The sequence below is a fragment of the Xenopus laevis genome, chromosome 1S, assembly GCF_017654675.1.
Source record: "Xenopus laevis strain J_2021 chromosome 1S, Xenopus_laevis_v10.1, whole genome shotgun sequence".
Classification (NCBI taxonomy): domain Eukaryota; kingdom Metazoa; phylum Chordata; class Amphibia; order Anura; family Pipidae; genus Xenopus; species Xenopus laevis.
The window spans coordinates 108,625,982-108,650,097 of record NC_054372.1 but is presented as its reverse complement, the minus strand read 5'-3'; the positions used below and the strand labels follow the sequence as shown (position 1 = coordinate 108,650,097).

Below are 24,116 nucleotides of genomic sequence, written 5' to 3'. Positions count from 1 at the left end.
CCATAAAAACTTTTTTAAGCTTAGCGAACAGAACAATAAAATATGCTGTGGGAGGTATAACAGATACAAGTGGTATTAAAGGGCAAATCAACCCCAAAATATTTGCCTAATGAAAGAAACTGTAATTCTAACCAACTTTCCATATATTAATTTATTAAAAATATTTAGTGCTTTTAAAGTTATTTGTAAAAATGTCTGCTATTAAAAAGCAGCATTTCCTTAACTCCTACTTGGTTCCCCAGCTTAATCAGCTGCCTTGTCTTACATTGTATCAACAGTCTTAGCCATCAAGGAAGAGACTAGAAAGGGACAAACAAACACTGCTTTTAATAGCAATACTTATACAAATACATTAAACACCATAGAAAATGTTTAATGAAAGTATATTGCAAAGTTGCTTTGAATTGTGTTTTTTTTTTATTAGGCAATATATTATTTTGGGGTTGACTTGCCCTTTAAGCACATTCATCCAAGATGATAACACTATGTGACAAATATATGGTGAGAGGAAAAGCTTTTTAGTGTTGTTTTTCTATTCCAATGAGAATATTAATAGATGGCCTGTTCTGGTGCTGCCTTGTGTAGCAGAAACCCACAGAATCTCCAACACTCTGCACAGGACTACAGCACCTGCAGGAGTTCCTATTCTTCCTTAGTTCCCACTGGCAAAAAAACATGCACTCCTGTGCCAACATTTCATGCTGTTAACATATTAGCCATAAGCTTCACTTTCTTTTGACAGATAACAATTTAAAATAAATGAACAAAATCTAGAAATGGTGCACATACCATATCACAAGCCCATTCGCAACTATATCATTAGTAATAATATGATAATGCCTGACAGAGTATATTAATATCACATTTCATTATAAACTGACCCCACTTGGCTGGGTTAACTGTTTCATTGCAACAGCACACCACAAAAATGCACAAAGCTCACATTCAAATATCTGAATGACAACATATTCACAAATCAGGAATACAGTGTAGATAAGCTTTCCAGTAATTCCTACAAAAAAAAGCCATGGGAAATAAGCAAATGTTCCATACCTGTATCCAGACTAAGCTGAATTGCCTTTACTGGTGCATCCCAGAAAAGTTTGTGGCTCCAATCCCCTCCCCAAAATAAACTCATGCCAACGCACCCCCGGAGCATATACTCTATACACCAATGATGCCTCTGCTTTGCACAAATATATATACAATTAGGGGAAAATACTTTTCTGTAGGATGTGGATAAAGCGTTCAATGCTGTGCAGTAATGGCACTGGGGTAAAAGAGAGAGGTATTTACCAGAATGGAGCAAGCCAGAGCCAGGAGTAGACTGCCAGTGACTGCCCCACAGCACCATTCCATGCTTGGATCCTTGCCGGGATGTGAATGGGACAGTGAGCGAGCTGCTAAACGCTCCCCTACTCTACTGCTGTCATATCCAGCACAGTCCCCTGCCTATCAGCTTCCACACACACACCGGCCCGTCTCACATTTCCTCAGCCAAGGGGCGTGTGTGGGAGAGGATGGGGCTCAAAGGAATCTCTCTCCGAGCCGGCAGCCAATCAGACTCCTGCTAATCAGACATGCAGAATAACAAATCCAGGGGTCCAGTGAAAGCACGAGTGGAAGGAGAGAGGCGGGGGAAGCCAGGGAGAGGCAGATGACTAATAGGGGAATGCCATGCTTCCAGCGAACGCTGTTTTTTTTTTTTTGCTAATATTGTGGCTATGTGGGATTTCTGCCACGGTGCGCCATTGCAAGCTCTTTTTCCTCAAATGTTTCCTCTGTTATAACTGATCCAATTGTTTAAAAAAAGGTGGTGTTTGGCATCAAATGGACATTAGTTAGTCATTTCTCTGAGGGTCAGCTGTATCTGACTCCAGTGTCTGACTGGGATTTTTCTTTTTTTTTTGTCATTCACTTTCTTTATTCTTTTAATTACTTTTCCTCAAATATTATCATCAGTCTCTACCTCCATTTCTTCTCTTTATTCTTATATAGAAATGGGGCAACTGCTGTTGTATAGGCATGCAAGGCAAATAGTTGGGTGAGTAGAAGGGCCCACTGGGAGTTTTCCTGGTATCCCGGTGGGCCAGTCCGACACTGGCAGTGGCAGACTCTCACAGAAAATACTAACCAATGTCTATTTGTTGTCAGCCTACACCTTTAAAGAGTGTTTTCAAAATTTTCTTCTAAATTAGTGATGTGCAAACTGCAGTCCGGCAGAAGAATTTCATTTCCCATAATTCCTGGGATGATGCTGCTGCTGCCTAGAGATGCTGGGAGTCAGGGCTGCTGGGAGTCAGGGCTGCTGGGAGTCAGGGCTGCTGGGAGTCAGGGATGCAGGGAGTCAGGGCTGCTGGGAGTCAGGGATGCTTGGAGTCAGGGCTGCTGGGAGTCAGGGATGCAGGGAGTCAGGGCTGCTGGGTCAGGGATGCTGGGAGTCAGGGATGCTTGGAGTCAGGGATGCTGGCAGACATGAGGAGCATTTGCCCAATTCCAACCAGAACAGGGTTGCCATCAACTTTTTTATCTGCAATAACTTCTCAGTGTAGGAAAAAGGCTTTACATTAAAATCATTCATCATTACCAGATACTTTTTCCTTGTGGAGTCCTTTATGGATTCAGGTTATAAGGTTCTGTTTGCTCATTTTCATTTGAATAGGTGAGTGAGGAAGTAGGTGTGCAACTGTGGCCTAGGGGCACTTCAAGTTTAAATATAGGCCTGGCCTCTTTAGCAAACAATTTTAAGTCGTATACAATACACACGCAAGGCACTGTATGAAGGGTACTCTTCTTTCCACCACAACACATTGCAACATGTCAACATATTCCACAGTGTTGTAAATAAATGTGTGTATACATTGAGCATACAAGATTACATACAAAATCTGCCCAATCTGTAACTTCAGCCTGCTTTGTGTACTTAAAATGTCTGGGCCTTTGAATCTTATCTGGACTTGTTCACTTGGGTATTGTATCAGACAGACATACTGTATACAAACCTTAGGCATGGCAGGGTCTACCAATGGGATCTCAACCCTGGGCTTACAGGTATTATAAAGTAGTAAAAGTATCATAAAGTTTAGAACTGTTGGCGACTTCAGCAACTTGGACACCTCTCCTATAAAGGATCAGAATGGCCAAACATGGGTAATATATTTTATTTAGCGATAAGCGCCATGTTCACTTTCTATCATTCACTAAATTGTAAAATTAAAACTCAAATGAAAAAACTTAACAGCATAACAAAAGATACAGGAAAACTTTCCTTCAAAACAGTTGCTACTTAAAAAGAGATGATCTCCTCCTCCCCCATGCCTCTCTATCTGAGCATATTTTGCTAAAGTGTGTTCACTCACATAATGGGGATTCATCAGATTTTCCATTTATATTTATTGCAGTGTTTCACTGTAATTATTATTATTGCAACAGGCCAATCAGCTCATGTGCACAGTACAATTAAAAGTCAGTAAGGCTGATACTACACTGCTAATACTGTATGCAGTTTTCTCACTCCCAGCCTCCTCAAAAATGTAAGTGCAGTTTTATAACCCTACACCAGAGTTCCAACAGTCTGTTAATTTTACATTGACAGCAGTTGCCCAGAAATATGAGTCACAGAAAAATTTAGCATTTTTTCTTTAATTTTCTTATGCTGTGACTGTCCGTACAGAAAGAGGCACCATGAGTTGGGGTCAGGCTCTGCCTGGTTTTACATTAAAGGGAATTCCAATAACCAAACCAATAATACTGGAGATGTATTTCAGTTTTGACCCCGAGCTATTAATAAGGGTCACCAGAAGGGTGAGATATAATTATAAATTACATTTGGGAAGGCTTCCTGGACCCAGCTAAGGAATGATTACAAATTAACTTAGTCCAGTGAGTTTACACTGTGCTTGACATGCCTTAAAGCAAACATACATTACAGTATGTTAAAGGCCTTTGCTTTGTCCATTGTGCAGGACTTACATTAAAGACACAAAGATTTTGTCTGCTTTTTAAACTGCTTCCCTATTTTTTTATTTCTTGTTTATTTTCTTTATTTTGTGTTGGTTCATTTTCAAGAATGGTTCTATACATAATTCGTCCTCTACACACAATTCTTTTGTTCTGCAAATTAAAGGAACAGTTCACCTGTCCAATTTTTTTTTTTTTTTTTAAATGAAATTCTAAGAAAGAGATTATTACATACAGCATACATACAAAAGCATCAATGTTTCCAGGCTTCTCTGTTATTTAGCTAAATATGATAGCACTTGCACACAAATTGTCAAAAGATGCAAGGGGAAAACGCTCAAATAGGTTTTTTGAACATGCTAGAAATGACACTTGCTTAAAATTTCCTAAAATTGTGAGTGTAGAAGCAAAGGCAAATAGAGATGGTCGCTGATTTTGATCACAAGTAGAAGGAACAATTTTATGGTGTAATAAGCAGTTCCAAAATTAATAATAAAAGTGTGCTAACAAAAAGGCCAGACAGGTAATTTAACCAACAAGTGAAAAAGGAAAGTCAGATGGGGCTCCCGTATATGGTTCCTGGAGCAGTCGAAACAAACTCAGGTTAATGGGGCATCAAGACAATTGTGTACTTGGTTTATGGGGCAAAAATTGTTATACAGGTTGAGCCAGGCAGTGACAGAACCTTGAGGCAAATGTGCCTCTTCTAAAAAAAATCATACAGTTAGTGCAAATGTATAGAAAGGGCCGCTGAAAAGTTCTAGTATTATTCATGTTTAACAGAGGACCCAACCCAAGGCTGGATTGCAGAAAATAAGGGCAGGACTTTAAGGGGCCGATTCATCAAGAGTCGAATATCGAGGGTTAATTAACCCTCGATATTCGACTGGGAACTAAAATCGTTCGACTTCGAATATCGAAGTCGAACGATTTTGCGCAAATCCTGCGATCGATCGATCGAAGGATTTTTCGTTCGATCGAACGATTAAATCCTTCGAATCGAACGATTCGAAGGATTTTAATCCAACGATCGAAGGAAAATCCTTCGATCAAAAAATCACAGGCAAGCCTATGGGGACCTTCCCCATAGGCTAACATTGACTTCGGTAGGTTTTATCTACCGAAGTAGGTGGTCGAAGTATTTTTTAAAGAGACAGTACTTCGATTATCGAATGGTCGAATAGTCGAACGATTTTTACTTCGAATCGTTCGAATTCGATCGAATTCGATCGAATTTAACCAATTCGATGGTCGAAGTACCCAAAAAATACTTCGAAATTCGAAGTTTTTTTAATTCGAATCCTTCACTCGAGCTTCATGAATCGGCCCCTAAGTGTTGGGTGTTTTTTGGGGGTGCATTTCTCTCATTGCATATCAGCAATTGTTGCTCAAAATGCTAAGTATCACTCGCACACGCTGTCCAAGGTTTATAATACAGTATTCATTATGCTGAACTTATCCTTTCTGCCTCCCGTTGACTTGGAATGGAACAAGGATTTTGCCAGGTATTTACAATACAAATCAATAGCAGGTGGCATAGAAGCTTTTGGGCACTTAAATAATGCTAATGATTGAAAGCACCCCTTGTGTTGGGGCAGGAGGGGGACCAGTTTAAATGAGTAGCCCTACCTGCAACTTTTGAATAGAGTGTTAATGAACAAATTCGATGAACAGACAGCACCACACGTGAGATATATTCTTAAAAGGCCTTTATTCCAAAAGGGCTTATTTCAGGACAGACAAACAGCAGCGACGTTTCAGGCTCACAATCGCCTTTTTTCAAGCTAGCTAGTGTTAGTTAGTGTATAAACCGAAATTACATTTCTGTATTTTCACGCAGGTTTATTTTCAAGCCATTGTTTTAGCAAATATAGTGGCATCTTATTGTTTTAGCAACTGTAGGGATTTTTTCATTGTTTCGTTGCAAAGTTTGCTTTGGTTCTAGTAAACCGCTAATTAGCATGAAGTATTTACTATATTTGCTGTAAAAAGATAGGGAGCAAAGGGGCAAGTAAGTGCTGAACACAGGTGGAATGACAGGTGGCAAAAGATAAAACCGTACTATTTATTTAAGTCTGTATTTGAAAGGAAGCCCTTCACACACTCTCTATAGCTTTTTCTTTGTTAAAGGCCAAGTATTTGGCTTCATTGCATTAACGGTATTCCCAGGTCAGGAAGATGAACAGAATAATTAAAACTGATGGCTTTACAATGTCATTTAATTGCTGCCTTGTCTGGCATGGTATTAAAGTAATAAGGGAGACAAAAAATATAAATATACTGTGACATATTACTTGATGCCAACTTCACCTCACCATCTGCTTTTTACAACTCACATACTGCTTCCAGGTTTTTAAGTGCTTTACAAAATGTTTTCCATGGAAATCAGCACACTAGCTAGCAGGTTAAAGGGATGGTTTTCTTTGGCAATGTAAGAAATTTTAAGGGGCACATGGTACAATATGACTTGTTATAAAATGAAAGGGATGTCCTGTGCACGCTAAGCCATGCCTTTATAATTTAATGTCTGTACGTGGGAAAATACAAAGAATATGCTTTATTAATAAATACAGCAAGCTATGCTTTCCTTCTCAGCAACACTGCAAAAAATGTCATGAATATGAAGGTGGTTTTCCAATGAATATCCAGACAGTCCTTGCAGCACAATCCTCTGTATAGGAATCTCTCCTCTAACAAAGTGGAAGGTCGTTACTTCTCATTAGTGGGCTGAGCCTGCAGTTCAAGATAGAAAAGCAAGCTTTTATCTAAGCAGGAAACAATATAAACTCAGGAAACAGTATAAACTTTAAAACACATTAAATATTTGGTTAGGTCACCCAGCTGTTCTACAGGATGGTACTCTACAAAGGAATATAGGTGAAAATGTTTTTACTGAAATCCAGAAGAATAATGTAATGTACAATTCCCTAGCTGACATTTAGCTGACATTAAGGACCTCCGCTGTCAATTCTTAGGTTATTGATAGACTTTCCATGAACTTTTCTAAAACAGTCAGACCCTTTTCAAAAGTTCCAGTATTTGCACAAACAAAAAAACCCACAATAGTAAGCTTATCTTTAGTAAGCAGTCATTAGAGTATTGTTCTGTTATTGGGGTATACAAACAAATGGATAGTTCAATAAAACCATGCATGTTTGCCTATATGTTATTTTTTTTGTGTCTTTGCAAGAGATACATGGAAGATACAGTCTATTTTAATAGGTTACATTTTTCCCCTGTAAGTTCCGTTATCATATGGATTAAACACTTTAACAATAGACTGTGTATGATGTATTGTGAATCTTTTACTGGAAAATGCCTTTATAGGCAATGTCTAATAAAATAGGGCAACCAAAGATTTTTTTTTTGTTTTGAATAATTACTACACTGATATGTAAAAGATATATAGATTTGTGTTTAAATAATTAAGCAGCTATGGTACTGTAATGTACCTGCTTATTGACACTACTATATTTTCCAAACCTTAATAGCTTTAAAAAAAAAATAATAATTGTCTGAACAGGATAAAGTTTTTATTTTTTTATAAGAAATACCCTTTAATCATTCTAATTAATTCTTTTTTACAAATATAGAAAAGTAAAAATCTCAGTCAGCTTGAAAAATGGTTTTCTTTGAAGACAGCATTTATTTTTAACAAGCTTTCTGAATAGTCAGTGCCTACTACCTAATTAACCACAGCTAATAAACGTTATTGCTATGTATACTGTTTTATTAGTCCGTTATTGTCCCTGTCTTACGGATACCAGATGAAGAAAAAAAACAGACAAATTACTACAGATTCCAAAGGAAATGGGGCTTGTAGCAGACTCACTATTAAAGAACTTATGAACCTAAAAAAAATTAAAAAGCAATGGTTATATAATCCACAAATAGAACAAGCTGGCCTACTGCATGCTACAGGAAGTAGTCTACTTAAGATTCATTAAGCATTTTTTTGCAGACCAATTGCCAGCCCTCATTATCATTATATCAAATCATTACATAGTAACATAGTAAGTAAGGTTGAAAAAAAATACACGTCCATCAAATTTAACATTTTAAATCTATATATAACCTGCCTGCTAGTTGATCCAGAGGAAGGCAAAAAACCCCATTTGAAGATGCTCCAAATTGCCTCGAGGGGGGGTTCCTTCCTGACTCCAACTTCTCCCTGGTCCCTGGTTATTGTTAATTTGCCTCTGCACAAAACAATACTGTGTACATTGGCATTGCAGAGATAATTTATTTCTATTAGTCATTTATGGCACTTGTTATATCAAAGTAGTTCTTTCTCTTAGGACTGTCAAACTGAAGCATATGTGCCATTTGCAAAACATGTTGCTAAACTACAGCATGCATTGAGTTAGTGGGTGAGTGGGAGAATTGGGTGTCACTTCTCAATAGAAGCAATAAACCACTAGCTGACCAACAATAGAAAGTAACAGGAGGGGCAAAATAAAAAATCAATTTGTCTCTTGTTTCTTGGCACTATAAACTCTTATATTTTAAAGCAGGTAAACCATTTGACTCCTTTTTATTTTGCAATAGACTTTGGGCAGGAGTTCTTACATAAATAATGTATAATATTATCTTGGATAATATCAGTAGAGGACCTTTTTGGTAATGCACTAATTATTTTTAATGTTTACAGCAGCTATTTGAATTTAGAGGGTAGAAATACAACATACATGTGTGAGACCTGCCAATTTTAAAAGAAAATGATAAATGATAAATAGTAATTTTGGCTCTAGCTGTGACTACTGAGTTAAATATCTACAAATCACAGCCAACACAGGGAGTGGTAACTGAAATAAAATTTATGGTTGCTCATAGACTTATGCTTAGGGTGTAAGTTGTATTCATAGCTGGGAGGCTTGTGCTGTTTGCTTACTTAAATAAGGCCCTTTGCCATGTGTTACTGTAAGAAGGGTTGAGTATTTTATGTTGGGAATGGGGAACCATAAGGGAATGAGGACAGTTGCTGAGGTCTTAAAGGAAAACTATACCCCCCCAACAATTTAGGTCTCTATAAAAAGATATTGTATAACACAGCTCATATGTAAAACCCTGCTTCATGTAAATAAACAATTTTCATAATAATATACTTTTTTAGTAGTATGTGCCATTGGGTAATCATAAATAGAAAATTCACATTTTAAAAAAATAAGGGCCGCCCTTGGGATTGTACGATTCACTGTGCACACAGGTGATCCCTGAGGCAGCACACAGACCATCACAAAATGGGGGTTCAAGGCAAGAGATGTAAAAGGGCAATATTTACTTAAAAATATATATTCCAGTTTGGTAAGATTCTTTAATATGCTACTTAATATGAAATAAACTATCTGTTGCTTAAGTATTCATTTTGGTGGTATAATTTTCCTTTAAGGCTACAGTGTCAGACTAGGAAAGCTGGACACTGGCTAGAAACCCGGTAGGCCCTGGCCCTTGTATGCTCTGTGGACCCAGACCTGCCTATGGCCCATGCTGCCCCCTGATTGCATCTGGCCCGATCACGGGTGCAACTACCATACAGTGGTGGGGGGGGGGTGACAGAGTTAGGGGGGCCCAGAGAGGGAGGACCGTGGTAGCCCGGAAGGGGTCTGTGGCAAAAGCCCCGATGGGCCTCCGGGATTCCAGTCCAATGCTGTAGGCGGGTAATGATCACAGCAGAGTAAGGCTTTTGTAGAAGTGTAGAAGGCTTTTGTAGAAGTGTAGAAGGCTTTTGTACAAGTGTAGAAGGCTTTTGTACAAGTGTAGAAGACATTCCCACTATGAATTGTGAGGGGTGGGGGAGGTGTAATCTGCATTGTAAAAAAAGCCTGGACCTTTGCAAGTAGATGCAAGATGACCCATGAAATTGGAACATTAACCAGAAACAAGCAGGTGCACTCAGCAAATAGTAGGCAAGGCGCAATGATTCACAAACATACAACAAAGAGAATTTTAGTGCTGAATTTCTCACTGGATGTGACTTATAACATGGTATGTAATGCTCAAGCAACTAAAGCTCAGGATGTTCATGAGCTAGAAACATTCATATTCACATGGGCTGAAACCTCAATTAATGAGGATGAAGTTGAATACTTAAAGGAGACATATTAAGAAAAAAACAAGAATGTACCAGTACATTTTACTCTTTTAGATAGAGATGGAATGTGCTTGAAAAAGTTATTTCTTGTTACTTTATTATAAATTTATTGTAAATTTCTGAAAGTTGCACTTGCTGATACCTCCTTACCCAGACTGTGCAGAGGAACCCGCGGCACTCAGCATACTGCACTGTAGGATAGGAACCAATCAGCAAATAGCAGTACCTGATAGGGAACTAAAGGCTGTCTTTGCTTGTGTGACTGCAGGCCTGTGATTGGCTGTCCCCTTCCTACTTTGCTTCTGGCAGGGCCCACCCCTCATTTGTAACATGGACAAGCACAGTAGCTGTTCTATGGGAAGCTCGAAACAAGAGGTCATTTTTGAAGACACTATTTATTTACAGTCAAAAGTAAAACCAGCACCATATATTATACATTCTTTCCTACAAATTTAGGGCTTTTTAATTTATCCTATATGTCGCTTTTAAAGACAGGTTTGGATTGTAGTTAGAGTTTAAACCTTATTAAGGCATCAGTATGAACTGATTTTTAATAAAGTACAACTTTTAGCACAGAGGTAAGATTCAGGAAATTCTTCTTTGATACCTAGTATAATGATTGCAGTTTGTTCTAAACACAAGTAGATTTGCCATTTAAAGGAACAGTAACATGAAAAAAGTGTTTTTAAGTAATGAATGCAAGTAATGTAGTGTTACCCTGCACTGGTAAAACTGGGGTGTTTGCTTCAGAAAGACTATTATAGTTTATATAAACAAGCTGCTGTGTAGTTAAGCTATGTAGAATTGCATTGTATGTTACATAGCTTATGTTATCAACTGTGTAACCTGTGCCTTTTCTCCCTTTTCAGCTTTGAATGGCTGCCCCCACAGCTACCCAGCAGCTTGTTTATATATATATATATATATATATATATATATATATATATATATATTATATATATATATATATATATATATATATATATATATATATATATATATATATACTATAGTAAAGTTGCTGAAGCAAACAAACCAGTTTTACCAGTGCAGGTCAACAGTCCATTATATTTTAATTAATTGAATACACTTTGATATGTCGGTGTTACAGTTCCTTTAAGAAGCCCACACCATTTTTTTCATAAAACAATCAAGATTTTAACCAACAATGCGTATTTGAGTAGATAGCATGAAATGAAATAACTGCCTGAAGCCTGTTATCTGCCCCTGGTACATAACGTGCTTGCTTATTTGTTCATATTTAGGGATGGGCGAATAAATTCGCCATGGTTAAATTCGCGGCGAATTTCTGCGTTTCGCCGCGGGCGAATTTTTCGCGAAATTGCGCCAAAAATTCGCCACGCGACTCGTTTCGCCGCGCGTAGAAATTCTCGTCGCGCGACGAGCCGCGATGCCGCTAATGCGCGTCAAAACAAAAAGACGCGCGACAAACTGAACGTCACCCACAGCAGCCAATAAGATGTGAGCCATCCCTGAGCCATCCCACTGGCTATATAAGGAGCTGCAGAGGCGGCCATTACTCGTGGCGTTTCTGGTAGAGGTAGAGAGAGCAGGATAGTGAGAGATTTGTGTGTGATTTAGCTAGTGGAGTTTGTGTAGAGAGCTTTTTTTTTTTCTGAGTCAGTGCAAGTGGAGGTTGTGGATTTCAGTTTACTGTTTTCCCTCTTCTGCTTGCCTGCTCACCACCCAATAGCCCTTTTTAGGGCTAACTGTCTTTGTCTTTGTCTGTGCTGGTGTGTGTACTCCTTGTGGGTGCACACTTCTGCCGAGGGGATTTAGTTGAGGGTTTTATTTTTTTTCTCCTTTCCTTCCCCGAAATATCCAAACCCCCCCTTATATATATATATTTTTTTTTAAGTTTAGTTGCCCAATATGACGGGCCGTGGGAGAGGGGGGAGGGGTGGTGGTGGTGGTGGGAAGAAGGGTGGGATAGGGAGGGGTGGCCGAGGAAGAGGCCGTGGTGCTGGCCGTGGGCATCCAACCCCACAACAGCCCAGCCCATGTGCCATGCCCAGTCTGGGCACTGTAAATCAGTCGCAGCACAAGCTGCCATCAAAGCAGCTGCCATCACAGCAGCAGCTGCAACAACAACAGCAGCAGCTGCAACAGCAGCAGCAGCTGCAACAACAACAGCAACAGCAGCCGCAACAACAGCAGCAGCAGCAGCAAATGCCACAGCAGCAGGTGGCTTTGGGTCGCAGTGGGGCAACTGGCACACGTAGGACTGTGCCAGATTTTTTTGCCACTGCTTCGCGACCCATACGCTCGCAGCAGGCAGAGGCAGTGGTAGACTGGCTGACCCAGGCTACCTCGTCTGCAGCGGGCACCAATGAGCGGCAGGAGGTGGCATCACCTGCTAGCTCAGTGTGGGATGACACCCCATCCCTCTTATTTGATCCTGAGGTGGACTTGGGCCCAGACACCCAGGATCTTTTTGATGATCAGGCAGGAATGGGGGGGGCATTCATGTCTGATGAAGAGGAGGAGGTCATGTCACAGCCCACATCAGTAGGGGATATTGGGCAGGGTCCCCTTATGGCAGGGCAGCAAGTTGCTGGTGTGGGGTCAGACACCAGCATGCTGGATGTGGGTATTGATGCCATGTATGAGGCAGGGTCTGGTCTGGGGGAGGATGATGACAGGGACAGACCCTGGGAGCCGGCTCCAGAGGATAACAGCAGCAGTTCAGGGGGGGAACTGTTTGTTGTTGATGAGGATGAAGAGCCGGCTCCACCTACCACTGCTAGGGGGGGCAGGCAACAGGGCAGCACTGCGCCTAGGTCCAAAGCCTATGGGCGTACGGGTGGGGACCATCCCCAACCCTCCACAGCAGGCAAGGCAGTGGCCCGCACTTCAGCAGTGTGGGCTTTTTTCACGTGCCATGCAGAGGACCAGGCAGTAGCAGTGTGCCAGCTCTGCCGGCAGAAGGTTCGAAGGGGGCAGGCAGGGTCACATATGGGAACATCAGCTTTAAGTTCCCATATGAAACGTCATCACAGGATGACGTGGGAGCAGCACCAAAGTGGCAGGGCACCGGGTGGCAGTGGTGCTTCCTGTCCACCTCCTCCCATTCCTCAGGGAAGAGGTGCTAGCTCCCCAGACCCTGCAGCAAGGGAAGAGGATTCTGGGGCTCACAGTCGGAGGCAGCCACTGTGTAGCTCAGCCTCTTCTGCAGCCTCCTCCTCCTCAATGCGGCCCCTGTCCCGCCAGGTTTCCCTCCCCCAGTTCCTCACCCGCAAGACGCCTCTCTCCCCCAGCCACCCCCAAGTGCAGAGGCTTAATGGCTGCCTGGCAAAGCTTCTGGCAGTGCAGCTGCTGCCCTATCAGCTAGTCGAAGCAGCCCCCTTCCGACAGCTGATGGCTTGCGCTGCCCCTAACTGGCGGATCCCCAGCCGCCATTATTTTGCCAGGAAGGCCGTCCCTGCCCTCCACCAGCAGGTGGTGGATAATGTGTCCCTGTCGCTGGATCATGCTGTTGGCGGCAGGGTGCACTGCACCACTGACACGTGGACCAGCAGGCATGGGCAGGGGAGGTACATAACCTACACAGCGCACTGGGTCACCCTCATGAGTGCTGGGGAGGGTGCAAGCCGGGGCGCTCCCCTCAGGCTACAGGTGCCTCCCCGTGGGGTACAGGGCAAGCCCCACATGTCCACTTCCTCCTCCTCCACTATGGATGAGCCACCCCTGAAGCGTCCCCGCAGCTACGCTTCAGTGCAGCACAGGCGATGTCAGGCTGTGCTGCAACTCCTCTCCCTGGGCGAGAGGAGTCATACTGCACCTGAGCTCATGGCTGCCTTCCAGACTCAGGTGCAGCGGTGGTTCACTCCCCGCCAGCTCCAAGCAGGTTACATTGTTTGCGACAACGATCGCAACCTGCTGGCCGCCATCCACCTAGGGCACCTGACCCACGTGCCTTGCTTTGCACATGTCCTCAACCTTGTGGTGCAGCGCTTCCTCAAGAGCTACCAAGGGTTGGGTGACATGCTGGAGAAGGTACGTAGGGTATGTGCCCATTTTCGCAGGTCCCCCACCGCCAGCGCGTCTTTGGCACGGATGCAGCGGCAGCATAGTCTGCCACCCCACCGGCTCATCTGTGACCTGCCGACGCGCTGGAATTCCACCCTGCACATGGTGGAGCGCCTCGTAGAGCAGCGCTGGGCGGTCAGCAATTACCTGCTGGAGCACAGTGCCAGGGGTACTCAGGGGGCGGATTTGGGGTACTTTAGTGCAGAGCAGTGGCAGCAAATGAGGCAGCTCTGCCAAGTACTTGCCCCCTTTGAGCAGGCGACACGCTTTGTTAGCAGGGACAATGCGTGTCTTAGTGATGTCATACCCCTGGTGTTCCTCCTCAAGCGCACGTTGGATGGGCTGCTAGAGGAGGGTGACGTGCCTGAGGAGGAGGAGGAGGAGAGTAGGCCCCGTAGGCAGGCAGAGGGGGCTGAGGAGGAAATGGTGCCCGATGAGGAGGATGAGGGAGAGGAGGACTGGGTGCCTGCGCAGCATGGGGAGCAGGGCACATGCCACCCAACCACCCCAGCTATTGTCCGCGGCTGGGAGGGTACAGAGCAGGGGCAGGTCGAGCCAGATGACCTGCTGCATCTGGAGGGCAGTCAAGAAGAGGTTGGTCGGGGGCACCTCTTTTACATGGCTGCCCATATGCAGACTTGCCTCCGAAGTGATCCCCGGGTCTGTTCTATCAAAGACCGGGAGGATTATTGGGTGGCTACTTTGCTTGACCCACGGTACAAGGGAAAGGTGGGGGAGTTCCTTGTACCCAGCCAGAGAGAGAGGAGGATGGGTCAATTGAGGAAGGCTCTGTGCTCAAAATTAGTGGAGGCCTTCCCCCAGTCTGACACTTCTCAGGCCTCCACTACTCCACACACCCAACAGAGACGGGGGCCTAGCAGCAGCAGCAGCAGCAGCAGCAAGGGCGGAGATCTCATGGGTGTGTGGAAGAGCTTTTTCGAGCCTCAACGGCCAGCAGCAGGCCCAGTCAGCACCCAAAGCCACCACCAGCAGCGGGTGGAGCATATGGTGGCTGACTACATGGGGTCAGTCAGCGTGCAGGATGCCATTCGCCCTGATGATGACCACATGCATTATTGGGTCTCGAGGCTCGACCAGTGGCCAGAACTGGCACAGTACGCTCTGGAGGTGCTGGCTTGCCCCCCTGCCAGTGTCCTGTCAGAGCGTGTCTTCAGTGCCGCAGGTGGGGTGGTCACTGAGAAGCGGACACGGCTATCCACTGGCAGCGTGGATAAGCTGACATTCATTAAAATGAATGAGGCATGGATAAGCGGGGATATCCAAGTGCCCATTGCAGACAGCAGAGACTAGCCTCCTCTCCTCCTCAGATTTAGCCTCCTCTCTCCATTGCTGCCCATACTCTCCTCCTCAGTAGTATTGCCCATTCCCCATCTGTCTGCACCTGCTGCCCTTGCTGCTGCTGCTGCTGCTGCTGTAGCCTGCTACTAGCCCTAGTAGTACTGCTGCTGTGCTGCATTGTCTGCAAATTTTTTTATGGTGGGGGCCTATCAAAGCTCCTACTGCTATCGTAGATACTACTGTGCTGCATTGTCGGCAAATTTTTTTAGTAGTTGAGGCCTAACATGGCCTCTTAATATGTTTCTTCGAATACTGCCACATTGTTGGCTAATTTCTTCTGGTTGAGGCCTAACATGGCTTCTAAATATGTTGCTTATAATTTTGCCGCTAAGTTGGCTAATTTCTTCTGGTGGTTGAGGCCTAACATGGCTTCTAAATATGTTGCTTATAATTTTGCCGCTAAATTGGCTAATTTCTTCTGGTTGAGGCCTAACATGGCTTCTAAATATGTTGCTTATAATTTTGCCGCTAAGTTGGCTAATTTCTTCTGGTTGAGGCCTAACATGGCTTCTAAATATTTTTCTTACAATTTTGCGGCTAATGTCTTTGAGGCCTGCCTCATTTAATTCTTCTGGCTCTAATATAGAGTTGATTAAAAGTTACAACATGACTGTTGCTGCCGCTGCTGTTGCTACTAATGCCTCGTTATTTGGCAAAAGTCTTCTGTTTGAGGCCTGCCTCATTTAATTATTCTGGCTCTAATATAGAGTTGATTAAAAGTTACAACATGACTGTTGCTGCCGCTGCTGTTGCTACTAATGCCTCGTTATTTGGCAAAAGTCTTCTGTTTGAGGCCTGCCTCATTTAATTCTTCTGGCTCTAATATAGAGTTGATTAAAAGTTACAACATGACTGTGCTGCCGCTGCTGTTGCTACTAATGCCTCGTTATTTGGCAAAAGTCTTCTGTTTGGGGCCTGCCTCATTTAATTCTTCTGGCTCTAATATAGAGTTGATTAAAAGTTACAACATGACGGTTACTGCCGCTGCTGTTGCTACTAATGCCTCGTTATTTGGCAAAAGTCTTCTGTTTGGGGCCTGCCTCATTTAATTCTTCTGGCTCTAATATAGAGTTGATTAAAAGTTACAACATGACTGTTGCTGCCGCTGCTGTTGCTACTAATGCCTCGTTATTTGGCAAAAGTCTGGTGGGTGTCTATCAAGGCTCCTACTGCTGTTGCTGACACTACTGCTGCATTGTCGGCAATCTTTTTTTGTAGTTGAGGCCTAACATGGCTTCTAAATAGGTTGCTTATAATTTTGCCGCTAAGTTGGCTAATTTCTTCTGGTGGTTGAGGCCTAACATGGCTTCTAAAAATGTTTCTTCGAACACTGCCACGTTGTTGGCTAATTTCTTTGGGTTGAGGCCTAACATGGCTTCTAAAAATGTTCCTTCGAATACTGCCACATTGTTGGCTAATTTCTTTGGGTTGAGGCCTAACGTGGCTTCTAAATAGGTTGCTTATAATTTTGCCGCTAAGTTGGCTAATTTCTTCTGGTGGTTGAGGCCTAACATGGCTTCTAAAAATGTTTCTTCGAACACTGCCACGTTGTTGGCTAATTTCTTTGGGTTGAGGCCTAACATGGCTTCTAAAAATGTTCCTTCGAATACTGCCACATTGTTGGCTAATTTCTTTGGGTTGAGGCCTAACATGGCTTCTAAATAGGTTGCTTATAATTTTGCCGCTAAGTTGGCTAATTTCTTCTGGTGGTTGAGGCCTAACATGGCTTCTAAAAATGTTTCTTCGAACACTGCCACGTTGTTGGCTAATTTCTTTGGGTTGAGGCCTAACATGGCTTCTAAAAATGTTCCTTTGAATACTGCCACATTGTTGGCTAATTTCTTTGGGTTGAGGCCTAACATGGCTTCTAAATAGGTTGCTTATAATTTTGCCGCTAAGTTGGCTAATTTCTTCTGGTGGTTGAGGCCTAACATGGCTTCTAAAAATGTTTCTTCGAACACTGCCACATTGTTGGCTAATTTCTTTGGGTTGAGGCCTAACATGGCTTCTAAATAGGTTGCTTATAATTTTGCCGCTAAGTTGGCTAATTTCTTCTGGTGGTTGAGGCCTAACATGGCTTCTAAAAATGTTTCTTCGAACACTGCCACATTGTTGGCTAATTTCTTTGGGTTGAGGCCTAACATGGCTTCTAAAAATGTTCCTTTGAATACTGCCACATTGTTGGCTAATTTCTTTGGGTTGAGGCCTAACATGGCTTCTAAATAGGTTGCTTATAATTTTGCCGCTAAGTTGGCTAATTTCTTCTGGTGGTTGAGGCCTAACATGGCTTCTAAAAATGTTTCTTCGAACACTGCCACATTGTTGGCTAATTTCTTTGGGTTGAGGCCTAACATGGCTTCTAAAAATGTTCCTTTGAATACTGCCACATTGTTGGCTAATTTCTTCTGGAGGTTGAGGCCTAACATGGCTTCTAATTATGTTGCTTCTATTTTTGCTGCTTAGTGGGCTAATTTGTTCGGGTTGAGGCCTGCCTCATTTAATTCTTCTGGCTCTAGTACAATTGATTACAACAATGCTTGCTGCTTGGTTGTCAAATGTATTCACACTATTATTACCCCTGAAACGACTGCGGCCAAAAGTCCTGTGCCTCAGTCATTATTCTTTCATTTGAAATGATAGGAGTGCTCTAAAAATGTTTACAGGGAGGGCATGTGTGTGTAGCAGTAACTGAGTGAAACATAGGTGCGAAATTCCGAATTGCTCTTCCCATTGATTTCAAAGCAAAACATGGCATATATACATTTTTCACTGTGTACAAAGCTTAAAAGTAAGGGAAATGTTTTAATGGTAGCCCCAAAGCCATGTCTGGTCTGGGAGTCAAAATAGGCCCTGGCATTCAAATTACACAGAGGCCCAAACAGGCCCCAACCATCAGCCCAGTAAATTTGACTGGAAACCAACCAACCTGGCAACCCTGGGTGACGCAAACATAGCCATAAACTCTACTTAAATTCATGCTGTAAGCAATAATTTAGATGGAATTTGTCCTCTATGAATGCTTTTGTCCTTGAGTTAAATAAACGAGACAACACAGTTTGCTTAATGGAAAGAGGAATTTCATTCCAAGATGATGTCCATCTTAAATCCCACTTTCAGCTGCATCTGCTATTTTGCAACTTTCAACTTCACAAGCAGTCTTGTCCCAGTTTGCTGTCCATAACCTTCAAAGAGAACAAACGCCATCCTTTGTTTCGAAACACTTTACACAACGTATTCATAGATCCAGTGCAAAGCCCTTAAAGGGGTGGTTCACCTTTAAGGTAACTTTTAGTATGCAATAGTATGGCAAATTCTAAGCAACTTTTAATTTGGTTTTAATTATTTGCCTTTTTCTTCTGGCAAATAAAGTTCTGACTCTTTGCAGCTTTTAAATGTGGGTCAATGAGTTGACCCCAACTAAAAAGCAAATACTATGTCAGGCTACAAATGTATTGTTAGTCATTGCTACTCCATTTAGGCCTCTCCTATTCATATTCCAGTCTCTTATTTAAATCAATACATGATTGCTAGGGGAATAATGTTACTTCTAATAGTGCCTAATTACCAAATATAGTGTGACTTAATATAATTTATTTAAAAAAATCAATGTATTTGAGTGTTACAGTAGTCAATTTAACAATTTCGGCGCCGTCGCGCCGAGATTCGGCGCCGTCGCGCCGAGATTCAGCGCCGCGCGCCGAGATTCGGCGCCGCGCGACGAGATGCGACGCGCGTCATAGCAAAACTGTGTTTGCGCATGCGCGCGTCATGTGACGCGCGTCGTGCGCGCGTCAAAAACGGGCGTCGCCACTATAAATAGCCCCGCCCGTGCTTACAGTTGTAGGAGTGCATTTTGAAAATGGCAGGACCTGGCACAATGGATCGGGATCAGCTTAGGTACTTTGTCAGGTACCTGCACCAGGAGGGATACGACAATATCCCTCCTGGAGTGAGAGGAATCCAGGCGCTCCGAAGGAGCATAATGGAACGGCTGAGGCGCAGGCTGCGGAGGGAGTACCGCCTGCGACTCAGTTTGCGGGAGCTCCAGAGGATCTGGAGCGATCTCAAAAGACGCCACAGCGCATTTGTGGAAGAGCTGCGCGTGGAGGTTGAAGGTAGAGTTATTTAAAAAGAAAACATCTTATAATGATTTGCTATTTTACAGCAAAAATGTATTTAAGTGAATGCTGTAATTAGGATTGGAACAGTTGACTTTGACTGACTGACATAATTGCAGACAAGTTAGATAACAAGTAAATGAGCTGTCAAATGGAGATTATTTAAACAGATTATAATAGATTTATTTAAATGGAATACATGGGTTTCCCTTCTTAACTACAATGAAGCCACTTGATTCCTATTTATTTTGGTATTTTGGAGCAAATGTGTATTTGTTTAGGCCTGTGACAAGGCTAATAAGAATTTTACTTCACATAAAGGTAGATTTATTTAAACGTAATAAATAGGTTTCCCTTCTTAACTACAATAAAGCCACTTGATCAGGCTCGGATCTGTGGAAAGGCCACCAAGGCCCGGGCCTAGGGCTGGAAAATTTTAGGGTGGCGGCCTGCTGCCCAACCACACCCATATTGGTTCAGAAACACTGGGGATGCACAGGAGATACAATAGTTTCCCATGCAGCAATCCCCATTGCTCCTGTCCAGATGATAAAAATTTGCCCGAATAAAGGGGAGGGGACAGGGGCGACAAATGGCAGTGGGCCTAGGGGTGCCTACTATGTAAATCTTGCCCTGCACTTGATTCCTATTTATTTTGGTATTTTGGAGCAAATGTGTATTTGTTTAGGCCTGTGACAAGGCTAATAAGAATTTTACTTCACATAAAGGTAGATTTATTTAAACGGAATAAATAGGTTTCCCTTCTTAACTACAATAAAGTTAATTTTCCTGTAGTTACAACATGACACCTTATCCTGTATAATTTATACTGTACAAATGCAATTGCTGTGTTACTCAAACTGAAATTTATTCATTGCCAGCTGAATGGATCCAAGATGATCCCGATGATGATGGGGAAGTACCACCACCACCACCACCACCTGACCAGGCAGCACCGCCTCCACCTGATGAGGCAGCACCGCCTCCACCACCGGACCAGGCAGCACTGCCACCTGTCCAGGCGGCACCACCACCTCACCAGGCGGCACCACCACCTCACCAGGCGGCACCACCACCTCACCAGGCGGCACCACCACCTCACCAGGCGGCACCACCACCTCACCAGGTGGCACCACCACCTCACCAGGCGGCACCACCACCGGACCAGGGGCTCAGTGTAGGCACACAAACAGAACATGCCTACTATGACCAGACTGAGCTCCTGGTCACCCTGGTCAACCTGGTCCACCAGGTTAATGCCATGCGGCAGGAGCTGGGAGAGGTCAGGGACATGGTTGAGTCCGGGCAGAGGGTAGTTCCTCCTCCTCCTCCTCCTCCACTTTAATTTATTTATTTTATATTGCAGCACCGTTGTGCTATGTTGTAAATTAAAAGTTTTTTTATATCTCTATATTTTGAGTTCATTTTTCATTTGACTAAACTAATACTCACATGGTACTTGAAATTGTTTGGATTCTAATAACACAACGATGACTATTCTTAATCGGAGTCATTAAAATTACATTACATAGTATTTCAGAATCATTACAATTACATGATGTAAATATAAGGTTCATTCACATAAACATATGGTTTATTCATTTTTATCTGCGATACAAAGCATCCAGATACTATCTGTTCAGATTTATTAGTTGTACTTGTGTTAGCAATCTACTATTAGATATATGAAGTACAGATGGTACTTTTTGGTTAAACAGTGATATAGAGTAGTAGTAGATACCATTACCAGTTGACCAGAGGTAATGTGAAAAAATCCACAAACGTTAAAAGTTTAAGAAACTTGCAAAATGGGAGCCATTTTTTCAAGATAGGAGTCCTCTAACAATGCAGGGCATGTGTGTAGCAGTATACTAAGTGAAACACGCATGTGTATTGGTCTTCCCATTGAGTCCAATCCAATTCAGCACATTCAGACACAAAGCAAAAGATACCATGTTCATTTATCATCACAGACTACAAAGCTTGAAACTAAGGGGAAAATTTTTATTTGTAGGGCCAAAGGTGAAAAAGGGTTATACAAACAAAACACCCATAGAAGATGGGCTTCATGAAATTGCACTGCGCGTCAAAAATAACGTCGCGCGTTAAAACACTTACTTGCGTCCGCGACAAAATATTTCGACGCGCGACAAAATCGGGCCGCGCGTCTCGTTTCGCGAATTTTTCGCCGTTTCGCGAATTTCGCTGGAAATTCGCGAATTATTCGGCGAAGCGAAACGCGACAGATTCGCCCATCACTATTCATATTTAGTTAATGTCAGAAAAAAACTTTAATATTTATAAGGACTCTTTTTAGGTATTTTATGGAAATTTTATTTGGTTTATTTTGTTAACTCTTCTTGGGGATAAGGTTATGGCTGAAAGAAAATAGAATAGCTTCAGAAATAATGTAATATTTTAATTAAAATCTAATGTTGTGGAAAGGATGCCTTTTCAGATTTGTGTTGTAATGGATAGGTTAAATTTAGGCTAGATTCACCATTATGCAGAAATGTTATGAAATAAATGGGGTTATTTAATAAAAGGCGCTAAGTTTGCCCAGGAGCAGTAACTCATAGCAACCAATCAGCAGGTAGCACTTACTGGTCAGCTGTTTAAAAGCAAACATCTTATTGGTTGCTAAGGGTAACTGCTCCTGGGCAAACTTAGTGCCTTTTATTACATAAGGGGTAAAGACTCTTAGGTAGCTCTTTACCTTACCTTTTGGTTAAACAATGTATATTCATTGCTTACCTAGGCCTGTAATACTAGTCTTGGGTATCCATTTCTGTCCCCATCATTAAACCAAATTCAGTTATAAAGCCTTCTCCACTTCAGCTGAAGGTTAGCAAGGGGAACTGAAAATCCAGAGTAAGTCAAGGAAACAGATGGAAACTTTAACAGGTTCACCAGCTGACAGTGGCCTACCTGATAAAAACCTTGTGGGTTTAAACAGGAAGCTATAACTTTCTCACATATTCCCAGTGCAGTCTCTAATCTCTTTATTCCCAGTGCATAGCCCCACGTTCTATTTTCCACTGCCCTGAGGCTTAAACGTATAAGGCCAAGTTTGTTTTCAGAATCTCAAGGGTAAAACACATCATACCAAACATGACAATGGAGCTATCAAGCTTTCATCTACTTCTCGTCAAGTGATCTTTTCCATTAGGCGAGACATGAAGTTATCATCAGATGTCCATTGACAAGTATCAGAAAATGTATGTATTATTCTAAATCTAGATGGTGGTTTATTAATCAGTACTCAGCATGTTTAAAGAGAGAAATGTGTCATAAACAAGATTAACAATCACTGAATTATAATATACAGTAATCCCTTAATGCTGATGTTAATATTTTTTCTTCAAATTAGTTGCTATAGCTTACTGCAGTGAAAGACTTTACAGTGAGCAAAGTACAATTTTGGGTGCAATTACCATGTTTTTTTTCACACAATGCACCATTTATCCCAGAATTAATGCATGCACAATGTTGGCATTGAATTAGATCCAGTTTGCACTGCATCTGCTGCAAGAAGCAGAAGAGCTTCAATTGCTCCCCTAAGCTGGAGAGTTATAGGAAATATAGAAAACATGAATTTCTGTTTGGTAGCAGTGCAAGAAAGTTGAAAGAATTGGTACCTTTGCTGGGAATAATTAGTTTGAGGCTTCCCTGACCATATTTGGATCAATAATTTCTGTTTGGATCAATAATTTCATTTTCAATAGAGTTATGAGCCAAAAGTCTTGAGGAAGTTCTGAAAAGTTGAAATCTTGAGAAAGAGTGTGTTGCAGTATTATAGTTTTTCCTGAGCTTAGATACATCTTTGCAAGTGAGCATGGAAGGATATAGATATGGGACTGGCTTTGCTGCGTATGCGTTTATACATTGTTAACCACTATACATCTCTGAAAGTGCACCAGTTAGCTATGGTATGAAAATAATTAATGGGAAAATATACTGATTATAAGTATTGTTTACAATTACTTTTCTGTAAATATTCAGTAAATATAGCTGCAGATTATATTTTGCAAGGGAGCCTCATCTGCGTATTTTTTATTCATAAAAGTGGAAACTGCCATACCATAAAATGTAATCCTCACACTCTGATGGCAATGAGTGCTCCAGTGGCCAAATTATGCTGGCAGATCGTTTGCTTGGGTTAAGAAAGCAATTACTTTTGAATTATGCATATTTCAGGCACAGCAGTTTGCTGATTTTAGTCAATAAAAGCTACACAAAATTTATTGTCTCCAAATCCATAACTGTCTGCTATAATTTCCCTTTAGGACTACTTTTTGCACTGAGGCACAGACACTAAGCAAAGTTCGACTGTGATGTTTGCAGTGGCCTAGAATTATAGGGCATTTCATCAGAACCTTTCACATAAATTATTTTCCATCAAACTGTCATTTCCCTTTACTTATTGAAGTCCAGCAGGAAAAAAAGACTGAGGTCTGAGGTATTACCTTGGTTTATATTTGTCTCACAGCTTATTCTCTACTATATTGTAAATAACATTTATGATACAGTGATGTAAT

At 42.2% G+C, this 24,116-nt stretch overlaps 1 protein-coding gene across 1 annotated transcript in view; it reads right to left on the bottom strand.

Annotated features, from left to right (window-relative positions):
• adamtsl1.S (ADAMTS like 1 S homeolog) overlaps nucleotides 1–1,667 on the bottom strand; it is a 161,466-nt gene extending 159,799 nt beyond the window's left edge. Inside the window, exon 1 of the mRNA XM_041580075.1 lies at nucleotides 1,297–1,667. Within this exon, the coding sequence (XP_041436009.1) occupies nucleotides 1,297–1,359 (63 nt within the window). The 5' untranslated portion in view covers nucleotides 1,360–1,667. The remainder of the gene's footprint in view (nucleotides 1–1,296) is intronic.
• Between the last annotated feature and the right edge of the window lie 22,449 nt (nucleotides 1,668–24,116).